This window comes from Oncorhynchus mykiss, chromosome 15, assembly GCF_057628025.1.
Source record: "Oncorhynchus mykiss isolate SJ-2025 chromosome 15, ASM5762802v1, whole genome shotgun sequence".
Lineage (NCBI taxonomy): Eukaryota > Metazoa > Chordata > Actinopteri > Salmoniformes > Salmonidae > Oncorhynchus > Oncorhynchus mykiss.
Genome location: NC_143036.1, coordinates 54,314,530 through 54,328,197, shown reverse-complemented (window position 1 = coordinate 54,328,197; position 13,668 = coordinate 54,314,530). Strand labels below are relative to the sequence as shown.

General features: G+C 44.1%; 1 protein-coding gene across 8 annotated transcripts in view; it reads left to right on the top strand.

The window, feature by feature from the left end:
* LOC110490257 (dedicator of cytokinesis protein 4) overlaps nt 1-13,668 on the top strand; it is a 146,289-nt gene that overhangs the window by 64,945 nt on the left and 67,676 nt on the right. For all 8 annotated transcript variants that reach the window (XM_090200376.1, XM_036944557.2, XM_090200375.1 and 5 more), the window contains exons 9-13: nt 341-422; nt 574-634; nt 852-984; nt 1,473-1,561; nt 8,976-9,101. In XM_090200376.1, coding sequence (XP_090056502.1) covers nt 341-422; nt 574-634; nt 852-984; nt 1,473-1,561; nt 8,976-9,101 — 491 coding nt within the window. The remainder of the gene's footprint in view (nt 1-340; nt 423-573; nt 635-851; nt 985-1,472; nt 1,562-8,975; nt 9,102-13,668) is intronic.

The following is a 13,668-nucleotide window of genomic DNA, read 5'->3' as shown; positions in this document are numbered from 1 at the left end:
TTACCTCTGGGTTACCTCTTGTTGTACTCTTGTAGACTAGAACTCTACATCTGCTTGTACTGTGCTACACTACTAGTACTCTACATCTGCTTGTACTCTAGTACACTACTAGTATTCTACATCTGCTTGTACTCTAGTACACTACTAGTATTCTACATCTGCTTGTACTCTAGTACACTACTCTCATGTGGGAGACCACATCTAGTAGCTAGCTTGTTGTTTTAGCCATCTTCCCTCCTCTGTCATGTTTACGGTCATCCCCAACATGTATTTTATTCATGGCGTGACAGTGAATAACCTCTCTTCCACTCCTCTTTTCTCCTCTTTTCTCCTCCTCCAGTGAACGGTTCTTTGTCAGACTGAATAAGAACGGAGTGCCCAAGTCGCCGGAGAAGACCGAGAGACAATGCACCCTCTTTGTGGTGAGCACTGAACTTCACTGTGTCTTCTATGCACCCTAGAAGGTTCTAGAAGTAGTAGAAGTATGGCACATGACGCTTTGTCTGTTATTGTGTTGAGGATTCTACCATGACCCTTTGATTAAAAATGTATGTTTTTTTTTTCTCTCTTCAGGATTTGGGGAGCAGCGATCTCAGAAAAGACGTCTACATTGTTGTTCACATAATGAGAATTGGTAAGATTCCAGTGTCCCCCCCCATCCACCCCCTTAGTTAGTCACACACTACATTTATAGTGCATACATAAAAAATAAATGAACACAGCTCTAACACAGTAATAATATAGTATTATGTATTACAGTAATTATAGTATAGTGGTAACACACTATAATATAGTAACTACAGAGCGTTGATGTACAGACATTGACTGTGTTGTCGTTGTGTTGGTTGCAGGGCGGATGGGTGCTGGGGAGAAGAAGAACCTGTGTAGTATCCAGTACAGACGGCCCTTCGGCTGTGCTGTGGTCAGTATCGCAGACCTCCTCACGGCAGACTCTAAAGACGACCACCTACTGAAGGTTTACGCGTGAGTCACCTTCCATCAAATCGAAAGTGCATTTTACACAGACGCCATAATTCACAATGAACTTCTGTACCCTCTCACAGACAATGAAATAATGATGGAGGCAATACTGGCTGAGCTAGTGCAAAATGCACAGAGTATGCAGATACCGTTGACCAGTTTTCTTTCACTCACTCACTCACTCACTCACACACACACACACACACACACACACACACACACACACACACACACACACACACACACGGGTACTATTAAAGCACTCTAGATGCATGCCGAGGGGATTGAAATAGCCATTATGGACAGAGTAACGGTTTGACCTACATACAGTATTGGCTGAAATGGGTGGACAATATGCCGATACTATTTAGCCCAGAGAAGTGACCCTTCTCTACCCTTGTGTTTCATTGGATTTATATTAGAAAGTTCAAGAATGTTATTGGGCTAATCTTGTTGACCCAAATCATGCATGCTTGGCCTTTGTGTTCCAGATGTACCACGGAAAGCGAGTGGTATCAAATCCACGAGAACATCATCAGGAAGGTCAACTCCAGATACAACCTATCGGGTTCCAACACAGGTAAGGAACAACCTCCCTTTGTATTTCTCACCTCTATCGAAAACATTATACCTCTACATTTCTGCAAACTGAAAATGTGTGAGATGCGATGGATGGGAGTTTAATGGCAGGCCGATTAGCTCTCTGCTGTAGAGTTCCCCCGTAGCCGGGCTTGTACCTCGCTGCTCCGCGGGAAGCCTGCACAGCTCAATATGCATTGAACTGATATAAATAGCAGTCCCCTTCATATGAAACTGACCGTCTGCAGTTCTCCCTAGCAACAGGTTGACGGATATGAGGAGAACGTTAGGTTTTGGCTGTGAGAGGAAATGGTAAATCGGATGGCAAGAAAGTCGATGAAGGAGCCTCTAACATATGTACAAATCTTTTTCTCAAATAGCCCTAAATTATATATTGTGTGTGTGTGTGTGTATTTGTCTGTGCATGCATGGGTACGTGCGTGTGCATCGACAACGGCTAAGTTCAATAACTACCTTGCCCTATTCTTATATAGCATGTTTACAACCATAAGATCAGTAGCTAACTGGCCTGTATCCTCTCCACATAGAAACCACTGGGATGGATTATAGGATTTGAATCGCCATAAACAGAGTTGATCTCAGAGACAGATCTGCAAGTTTGCTCTTATTTCTGCCTCAGCGCCTCGAAAGACCAGCGGTAATTGCGTGAGGTGCAGTCAAAACTCAGGGGAATTTGAATAATCTAGTAGTGGAGGGAGCAGCAGCAACACAGTAATTACCATGACTGACACAAAGTAATTTAGCGTACTGCGCTATCCACGGCGAATTTACATGACATCTGCATCTGAGAGTTAATGACGACAGTTAGTCGACCAAGAGTCATCTGTTCTGACATTTTTAAACGGCCATTTTTTCCAGATATAGACAACATTGTGTGTTTTTATTCAAATCGACCGTATGCATTGAGATTGTCTGATGCTTTACGCAAAATGTTTGATTAAATAATTACGACGCACAAATGACTAGAGGGAGTCTGGCCGCAAACGATTTGATTGTGCCGTGCCCTGCTCAGACTACTGCACTGTGTTAAAAAAACAATAGACAGCGAGTGACTGTGTGTGACTAGAACCCCTTGTCTCTCTCTCTCTCCTCTGCTGCAGCGACCACCACAGAACATCAACAGTGTGCATCTCGCTGTCCGTGTTGCTGAAGCTGCAACATAACTTTTTGGTCAGAAATGGCTATGTTACCGAAATCCCTCATTTTGTTTAGGAAAAAAATTCCCTTTTCCCTCAACCCTTGCATAATTGACAAGGCACATTATATGCATCGCATGCACGTGACCAACAGGTCCCGACCTATAGCATATCATAATCACATCAATAAGTTGGTTATAACAAACTCTGAACAGCAAAATGAATGCAGTGGGCATGACAAATAAACATGAAAACGAGGGAATGTTTTGGAATAAACGTGACTAGTTGTGGAAAATACTGTAGATAAAGAAGCTAAGGAACATGTGCTGCGTGTGTAATGTGTGCCAAACTGGTGCTGTTAGATTACAATATATCTTTTTTGACCGTTTGGAACAATGTAAACAACACTAAAAAAGTATAAGTGTACCAGAGAGTCTGTATATATATATTTGTAAAACTTTTATTACAGCAAAGGCTAAAACCTGTCGCATTTATTCGTGAATGCAATTTCTGAAATATAACACTTTGGCCTATTTATTGTTTTGTGCTAATTATTCAATGGTCGCTTTATTTTATTTTAGCGCTAAAATGCATGATAGCATTTCAAATCATGAATGACTCGTATGCAGTGTGATGACATGACCGGATAAATGACTGGTTGATACAGAAGCCTGTATAACTATTGAAATCCAGACCTAAGTAAGTTACGGTATTAAGACTAAACAGAATGCGCTCCTAGGTCTACAGCTCAGTGGTGGTTGTACCAGGCTGCTGTGCTACGCCTACCAATGATAATGACATTACTTATATTATAACGATGATCTTAATAATGATAATAGTAATAATAACAATACGAAGGAGATCAAGGAAAAATGAGGGTTATTATAAATATAATTTTTCAGACAATTTGGAACCGCGTAAACAACACTAAGTAAATGATAGAAAATACCAGAGAGTCTCTTCTATTGAATACATTCTGTAAAGCCTTTTATAGCAAAGAATTAAAAACAGACGGATTTGTGAAATTGTTTACTCGACAGGTGGTTGCGCTAGGCTTGGTGCTCACGGAATCAGTAGACTATGAAACAAACACTCAAACAGGCAACAGAAACAGTATATGTCTTATTTCTGTAGATGTGTATGGATGATTTATAAAGCCAGGCACATTTTAAGTTAGGCTAATGATTACAGTTCCTAATTAAGTTGGGGTTTTCTCTAGCCTCACTTTTCTTAGACTATAAAGGCAAGGGCTGTTTTCTCGTCTCCTAACTCCTCTGCTTCCTCCTCCACATTGTTCTCAACACCAATATGCTGGTTAACTGTACTATTATGCACATAGCAACATGGTCTATTGAAATGCGCCAATTCATCAGCGCTCTGATGTGTTTCAGAACCCCGGACAGCGACCACTACCCAATGTGGGAAAAAGCACACTTACTGACATGTCTATTTGTGTTGCACCATTGTTCTTACATGTTAACACCATATAGGATTTCAGTACCATGTCTTAGACTGACGGACTGTGTCATCCAAACGGCCTCCACAATCGATTAGTCCACTCGCAGGCACCAATCAGACAGGTGTCTTGTGCACCATGATATTTTGCTACTGCTCGACTAAAGAAATTTGGTCTACCAACAGCCTATCCACCAAACAATCGACCAGTCGACTAATTGGGGTCAGCCCTAATAGCTAGCAATCGCAATATCCAGCCCGGCGCCAGCTAAAATCCCAGATGAAAGATTGGCTTTGGAATAAATTAAGATGTCATTTGCTCAGTTCAATTGATAAGCCAGAAATTTGAATACATTCCCAGACAAAATTGAACGGGGGATTGACGCTAAGTAAGATAACATTATCCTCACAGAGATAAACTTTCATCAACCATTTTACTGCACTCTCTCTGACTCCATGGAGTAGAATGGATAACTTCTATAAGATGAGTTGCATATTGTAGTAGTATCGAGTAGCCTGTTATGTTGCTGTTTATCAGATAAGACATGCATATTAGATGTTAACTAAAAGGATGCTTTTAAGATAAGTGTCGCTGTTTCAAGAGGTTGCAGAAGAGTTGAGGAAGTTTAGAACTTGAGGTTATTTGTGGCAGTTTCCTTGCAGGATGATATGGTCCAATAACACTTCAGTGTTCTGCTCTGCTGAATATAGAAGAAGTGGTAACCAGGCAGTTGGTAGTGGTGTATATAGCAGCTTATGATACTGTATGCTTCAATACAACACCAAAGGGGAAGGGAAAAGGGGATACCTCATCAGTTGCACAACTGAATGCATTCAACCGAAATGTGTCTTCCGCATTTAACCCCCCTGAATCAGAAATGGCTATGTTACCGAAATCCCTAATTTTGTTTAGGAAAAAAAATCCCTTTTCCCTCAACCCTTGCATAATTGACAAGGCACATTATATGCATCGCATGCACGTGACCAACAGGTCCCGACCTATAGCATATCATAATCACATCAATAAGTTGGTTATAACAAACTCTGAACAGCAAAATGAATGCGGTGGGCATGACAAATAAACACAAAAACGAGGGAATGTTTTGGAATAAACGTGACTAGTTGTGGAAAATACTGTAGATAAAGAAGCTAAGGAACATGTGCTGCGTGCGTAATGTGTGTGCCAAACTGGTGCTGTTAGATTACAATATATCTTTTTTGACCGTTTGGAACAATGTAAACAACACTAAAAAAGTATAAGTGTACCAGAGAGTCTGTGTATATATATTTGTAAAACTTTTATTACAGCAAAGGCTAAAACCTGTCGCATTTATTCGTGAATGCAATTTCTGAAATATAACACTTTGGCCTATTTATTGTTTTGCGCTAATTATTCAATGGTCGCTTTATTTTATTTTAGCGCTAAAATGCATGATAGCATTTCAAATCATGAATGACTCGTATGCTGTGTGATGACATGACCGGATAAATGACTGGTTGATACAGAAGCCTGTATAACTATTGAAATCCAGACCTAAGTAAGTTACGGTATTAAGACTAAACAGAATGCGCTCCTAGGTCTACAGCTCAGTGGTGGTTGTACCAGGCTGCTGTGCTACGCCTACCAATGATAATGACATTACTTATATTATAACGATGATCTTAATAATGATAATAGTAATAATAACAATACGAAGGAGATCAAGGAAAAAGGAAGGTTATTATAAATATAATTTTTCAGACAATTTGGAACCGCGTAAACAACACTAAGTAAATGAATGACTCGTATCATCGTCCACGTCATGGACGCCCGGGGAACAGTTGTTGTTGTTGGGGGCCGCCTTGCTCAAGGGGGGGCGTAACGGCAGATTTCCCCATCTTGCCGGCTCGGGATTCGACCCAACAACCTTTGGGTTACTGGCCCAACGCTCTTAACTGCTTAGGCTACCTGCCGCCCCCACCTCACATGCTGTTTCTGCACTGAGTGCGGCTCTTTCCATGACACAGACTGTCCAGGTGAATCCAGGTGAACGGGTTCAATACATTTTTATTTGTGGGGTGCCATTGTTACAGCGATGAAACAGAAAGCGTATGCAGTGGATCGGGGTACTAGCTTTTTCTTATATGGACAAAATAACAATAACCCAACCACCAACACACATGTTCAAAAGAGACGAGGTCAAATTATGAAAAAGTAGCCTAAGCCGTATTATTAGCGCCGAGTGGCCTGGATAAATAGTGAAACTCAGCACAAAAGCAACAACGGCATTATAATGAGTATAAGTGTAGATATGGCAGCAGTGAAAAATAGTCTGTTATTGTCAGCTCATGTTTGTGTGCATCTTCACGCAGCGGCTTTCGTTGGATTTAATCTAGCTGTTATTCCTCGTCCTAACAGTTGACACCAATATTTTTGGGGGAAACTTTCAAACTTGACACACGTTGGTTGTAGTCTCCGGTTTTCTCCTCCTTGTGTCAGTAACTCGATATTAGGAAGGTGTTCTTAATGTTTTGCACACTTGGCGGATACGGTTTGTTTACTTCATCTGACCCACAGCTACATCTCTGTTAAATTGAATGAGAGAGTATGAGCTAGAGACATGGGACCTTTGCATATGCTCTTTTCGAGGTTGACCTGATGTTGAAGCCACCTGCTCGGTGTGGTGATCAGGGGTCAGCGTGTTCCACACACTGCTCGTCTGTGCAGATGCGTACCACACCACACCATTCCACACGCTGACCCTGCCCACCTCTGTAGTGGAATTATATTCAGTTGCACATGGCCTGTTAAGTTGTTTATCGGTGACTTCGGCTCTTTCCATCGGATACCTTCCAGATTGTATCATCGATCACACGGAGCGCTGGATCAGGCTTCCCGTTTCTGTTTCACAGCCGCTGAAAAATGAAACTGAATGATGAATGCAATATGGATTGATACAGTAGTTGATGATGAATACTGTCAAAACCGGTTCGCTTCATTGGGGAGAGCGGGCACGTTCATTAATTATGACTCTGCATAAAACTTTGACATAATTACAGTGCATATGAAGTAGTTCCATGGAAATCCGGCGTCTGAAATCGTTTTCTAGTAACAGCATGCTGTGCATAAAAGCAGATTAGGCATTCTGAAGAGATAGAAATGTTGACTTCTACAGAACAAACCCCATTTACATTTCACTTGGATTTTTTCCCCCCCTATAATTCTGTGTACTTAAAGCCATCCACCATTCCTACTGTACAGTGTGTATCCGCTTCATTTCAATATCACCTCCAGCCCCTTACACGTCCTGCTGTGCTGCAGCAGGCTACTATACCACCGCACTATAAGACAATCAGTTGAGCCACTCGGCCTTGCAGCCAGGTGACTCCGCTCATCTTCTCTCTCTCTCTCGCTGCACTTATAGATCATTGATGCAGGAGACGGTGGAATACCTTGCATAATTAAAGGCCTTAAATTCATTAGTCTGGTTGTCAGGGGAACAATTAAAATGGAGTGGTGGTGTGCAGTGCAGTGCTGTGCTGCGTAGCGGGGCTTGCTGTGTAAAAGCTTCCAACTACTAACCAAAACCAGCCATGGACCTGACTCTCAGCCAGAGAGATATTAGCTAGCTGCTTGCCAATTAACAAGGGAGAGACAAATTAAAAAAAATATGATCAAATCTGGAGCAGAGGAATGTGGGAAATTATATTGGTTTGAATAATCATGGAGTGCGAGGGAGAGACAATATGGAGAGAGAGAATAAGCAGGAATAGAGAGAGGGAGAGAGAGAGAGGGTACGGAGTCAGCAAAAGTGACAGAACAATGCTCCACCAAGGACAGGAACAGCACAAGGCCATGTGTTGTTGCTGAACAAGAGAAATGTTCCATCCTGTTGCTCCCTGTGCTCCTTCTGTTAAGTTGATGAAAAGCCAGTGAGGAGGACAGAGGGGAGAGTTTGTCAAAGCGATGACAGGCAGGCTGGCAGCACTGAGTACACTGTGTGTTACTGTATAGAATGGTAATGAAGCAGGGGTTTGCCTAATTGTGGCCCTGGAGTGGCTGTGAGGCTGTGCTGTGTCATTAGGCTTCATCCACATGAAAAGGAGGGCAAGGCGGACATGCCCCAAGCACTGTGGAATCCCCCCCCCCCCAAACCTAATGGGTGTCTCTTTTGTTATTGATCAAGCCTGGACTGTGCCATGTAAAACCATAACGTTACTGTGGAAGGATTTCAGTGTTGTTACAAGACCGCTGTCTCTGTTTTCCTGTGGTTTGAGCTGTGACAGACGAGTCTGTTTGAGGAGTGTGTGTGCGTCTGTGTGTGTGGATGTTGTAGTTTGGGGGAATGAAACCCTTGCCATCTTGGGCCACAGAGTACTTTCGATTCTTATTTTAGCAGTCCGGACAAATGTCACAGTTTCTAATTTCGAGAACATAGTGACCTGAAACCCAGAATGACAGGATCAATGGCCTGGATGACCAAAAGCCTCTTTCACTTCCCTGAAAACCGGAGCAATATCTAGCATGGCATCAAGGAGATATGAAACGTTATGAACATGAAAAATACTGAAAATAGAAGCAGGGGTTTTATTCCAAGGCCACAGTCTGTTATTTACATGCTATCCAATATATTAGATGCAGACGACACCAATGCTTTCTCTTATTATTTCTTCTTAAAGCATACCGTAGTCTGACTCACGGTGTGTGTGTGTGTGCGCGCACGTGCATGCATGCGCACGTGAGTCATATCTTACTACATGTCACGTTTTCAAGACTCATAACTTTAATTCTAAACATTTTGCGTGGGCTTCTTCTGTTCCCAGGCCTGGCTGTATCTCTCCAGTTGCTGCACGGGGACATTGAACAGCTGAGGAGAGAGTACATGGTGTTGTTCACCAGAGGAGTGTCCATCACCAAGAAACTGGGCTTCTCTGACATCATCATGCCAGGTACGAAACCGCCCACGGAGCCAGCCTCTTCTTTGGTCAAAACAGAACCACGTCTGTACTGCACTGGTTTTGCAGGTAAATCTACACTCGTGACAAGGTATACCACCGCGTTCACGAAAATGGAGTAACGTGGCCTGCTATATTAAGAAGACCTGCTCTATTGACGTTAGACTGGGCAAAACAAGTGACCTACGCTACTTTGAGCGAGGTATGATCGTCGGTAGCAAACACGCCAGTTTCAGTATCTCAGAAACCGCCGGCCTCCTGGGCTTTTCACGCACGACAGTGTCTAGGGTTTACCGAGAATGGTGCTACAAACACAACCATCCAGTCAGCAGCAGTCCTGATGGCCAAAACAGCGCGTTGATGAGAGAGGTCGAAGGAGAATGGTAAGAATCGTGCAAGCTAACAGGTAGCCTGCAAACAGACAAATAGCGGCGCAGTACAACAGTGCAACAACGTTAGGTCCCTTGGTAACAATTGAGAAACAATTGAACCCCAGGCAAAGTGTGGTATGTTCTGAAGGAAAAACGGGGGTTCAACCCAATACTAGATGACCTAATAAACTGTCCGGTGACTGTATATTGGCATGAATAACTGTACATAGTAAAGTGTACAGTAAAATGCACTTGCGAAATAAACACAAAGCCATTGTTTGAATTAAGAAAAAAAATCGGTGTACATTCATTCATAGAAGGAGAAACACAAAAAGAGGAAGCGTTCGCTGTGTCCCCTAGTGTTTTGCCTTCTACAGTAACTCAACATTTATACATCTCTTTGTCAGAGAGTCTTCTCCCACTTTCAGTGTGCCCCTGGGCTAGTGATTTTAGTCTGTGTATGCTCCTGTAGGCAGAGGATTATAGTCAGGCTGCGCTGCTCTCTCTGTCAGCCTCCTGGCTGTGTGTGTGTATGTGAGTCAATCTCTCTGGGTTACCATGGTGATGCCTATTAGCCAGTTGAGTTGGACCCTGAACACCATTAGATAGAGATGGGAGAGCTATTTACACACACACTCACACACACACACACACACATGGGCTAAAATAAGATGACTTCCTCTCGTTTCTATTCTGTGGCTAACCATTCTCTGAAGCGAATACAGACCCGTGTTCTCTCGTGCAGATGTTGCCTTGCTACGTTGCCTTGCTACGTTGTGCTACTTCTCCCAAAAAAAACTATTTTTAAAACATGTACCGCCACCACTCGACTATTTCCTGCCCAAGACTGCCCTTCTAATTTCTGCTCCAGTCCAAAGGCTGCCTTGAGTGTATACATGTGTCCTTTCCTGTAATTATTCTCTAGGCGGTGAAGTTACAGACAGACCTCCTCGGGAGACTGTTTTCATATGAGGCAGCTACTAGCTACTCGCGTGTGTGTGTACACCTATCTCAGTACAGCTCTAACACTTCTCACTGGCTCGGATACTTCAGTTATCGATGTACAGCAACAAAATACAGACACTTCCCAGCAGATCAGAATGTAAGTGAGGATGGAATTAAGAGAGTCTGGTGAGGTGATGGAATAGCACATGAACGTGTTATCACTAGACGACTGTGTGTGTGTGTGTGTAGCCACATGGCATCGATGTCACCCGTCTGGAGCCATACTGCAGGAAGCACCTGCCATCTTTAATGGCACAGTTGCTTAGCCGTAATGTCTTACTTTGACTATACGTCCACTCTACTTCCTAAGCCCCACACACACCTGTAAGTGCAACAGAAATGTCTGAAAGTGCAGGCGCAAGTGAAAACCAAACCTTTGGAAAAACACAGATTTATTTTTCATATTTTACATGTTATTGTAAGCTTATGAGGTATGCAGGGAGGGTGCCACTGTACAGTCCAGTGTGACTCAGCTGTACGCCTGCTGACTGCCTTTGGGAAGTTGTTTTTGTGGAATGTTCAGATTCCGAGCCTTCAGACCCGTCTGCCCTGAAAACAGATCTGTGCCTTGTGCCAACCCCGTGTCAGTCCCTGTCACTTCCATGTCTGTCAATGGGGTGAAGAGGTCACCCTATCCTTGCTGACACTGTGATGTGTCAATGCATTGGTCTCCTCTTTGCTGATAGATATGAACAGACTTTTCTCCTTCACTTTAACTCTGTACTGACATTTAACTCGAACATGTATGTGTATTACGTCAAATGTAAATGACCACTGAACAGCAAGAAAAATTGCAGGTTGGCTTTACATGTATTTATACTAACACACATGACAGGGAACTTCTTTCACATTTGACATTTTTACATTTACATTTAGCAGACGCTCTTATCCAGAGCGACTTAAAGTTAGTGCATTAATCTTAAGATAGCTAGGTGGGACAGGCACAGGAAGTACATTTTTCCTCAATAAGTGCAAGTGCTGATTAAGGTTATGGGGGGTCGCGGTGACGAGGAGGATTATTTGAGATACTGTTTGAAGAGGTATGATTTCAGATGTTTTCTTGCAGATGGACAGGGACCCTGCCGTCCTAGCTTCAGGGGGAAGCTGGTTCCACCATTGGGCTGGACTGAGAGGGAGCTGCCCTTCCGTAGGGGTGGGAGGTCCAAGAGAACTGAGGTGGCAGAACGGAGTGCTCGGGTTGGGGTGTAGGGTTACAGCATAGCATGAAGGTAGGGAGAGGCAGTTTCTCTTGCTGTTCCGTAGGTAAGCCCCATGGTCTTGTGGTGGATGCAAGCTTCAACTGAGAAGGAGCGGGGTGACATGAGAGAACTTGGGAAGGTTGAAAACCAGGTGGGCTGCAGCGTTCTGGACAAGTTGTAGGGGTTTGATGGCACAAGCGGGGAGCCAAGCCAACAATGAGTTGCAGTAGTCCAGACGGGAAAGGATAAGTGCCTGGATTAGGACCTGCACCGCTTCCTGTGTGAGGTAGGGTCGTACTCTACAGATGTTGCAGAGCATGAACCTGCAGGGGCAAGTCACTGCTTTGATGTTTGCAGAGAATGACAGGGTGTTGTCCAGTTTCACACAAAGGTTCTTTGCACTATGGAAGGGCAACACTGTCAACTGGGATGGCGAGGTCTTTGAGTGGGCAGGCCTTCCCTTCTTGCGGAGCCGAGTGTCTTTGTGTATAGAGAGAAGAGAAGAGGGCTTAGAACCGAGCCCTGGGGGACACCAGTAGTGAGAGTATGGAATGCAGACACACATCCTCTCCACGTTGCAGGGTAGGATGTAATCCAAGAGTGTGTATAGCCTGAGACGCCCCGCCCTGAGAGGGTGGCGAGGAGGGTCTGATGGTTCAGTGTCGAAGGCAGAGGATAGATTTAGGAGAATGCGAACAGAGGAGAGATAGTCAGCTTCGGTAGTGAGGCGAGCCTCCGTGACACAGAGAAGAGCAGTCTCAGTTGAGTGACCCGGTTGGGATCAAGAAGATCGTTTTGAGAGAAATAACAAGAAAGTTGATCAGACAGCACGCTCAAGTGTTTTGGAAATCAAATAAAAAAGGGATACAGGTCTATAGTTTTCGACGTCAGATGAGGGGAGCAACTCGGGCCATTTTGAAATCAGAGGGGACACAGCCAGTGGTCAGGGATGAGTTGATGAGGGAAGTGAGGAATGGGAGAAGGTCTCCAGAGATGGTCTGGAGGAGGGGATGGGGTCGAGCGGGCTGGTTGTCGGGCGGCCAGACCTTACTAGTCACATGATATCATCTGGAGAGAGAGGGGAGAAAGAGTTCAAGAAATACGGGTAGTTCTGTGTGATTGAGACCAGTGGACTCAATAGGCTGAGTGAATGAGTAGTGGATGTAGTCAAACTTTTTTTCAAAGTGGTTGACAAAGTACTCGGCAGAGAGGGAGGGAATGGAGGATTAAGGAGGGAGGAGAAGGTAGAAAAGAGTTTCCTAGGGTTAGAGGCAGACGCTTGAAATTGAAAGTGGCTTCAGCCACTTACAGAGGAATACATAGGAAGAGAAGGTAGAGATGAGAAAGTGAAAGGATGATAGGTCCTCTGGAAGTTTAGTTTTGCGCTATTTTTGCTCAGCTGCCCTCATCCCTGTTCTGTACGCTCACAATGAGTCACTCAGCCAAGGAGAGCGAGGGGAGGGCCGACCTGGCCGGGAGGAGAAGGGACAGTGCGAGTCATAGGATGTGGAAAGGGAGGAGAGTAGGGTTGAAGATGCAGAATCAGGATACAGGAGGGAGAAGGATGATAGGATAGAAGAGTTGAGAGAGTCAATATTGTGACAGTGCATGAGCATCTGGGTAGGGGCTGAGCGGTTAGGGTTGGAGGAAAGGAGACAGAAAGGAAGCAAAGTAGTGACCTGGATTGGGATTGCAGTGACATTAGTAGGCGAACAGCCTCTAGTAAAGATGAGGTCAAGAATATTGCCTGCCTTGTGAGTTGGTGGGGATTGCGAAAGCGTGAGGTGAAAAGAGGCGAGGAAGGAAAGAGAGAGTTGGAAAGTAATGAATCGAAAGAAGACGTTGGGAGGTTGAAGTTGCCAAGTACGAAAAGCCGGTGAGCCATTGTCAGGAAAGGAGCTTATCAAGATGTGAAGCTCATTGAGCAATTCTCCAAGGGCACCTGGTGGGCGATGGATGACAATAATGTTAAGCTTGACTGGACAA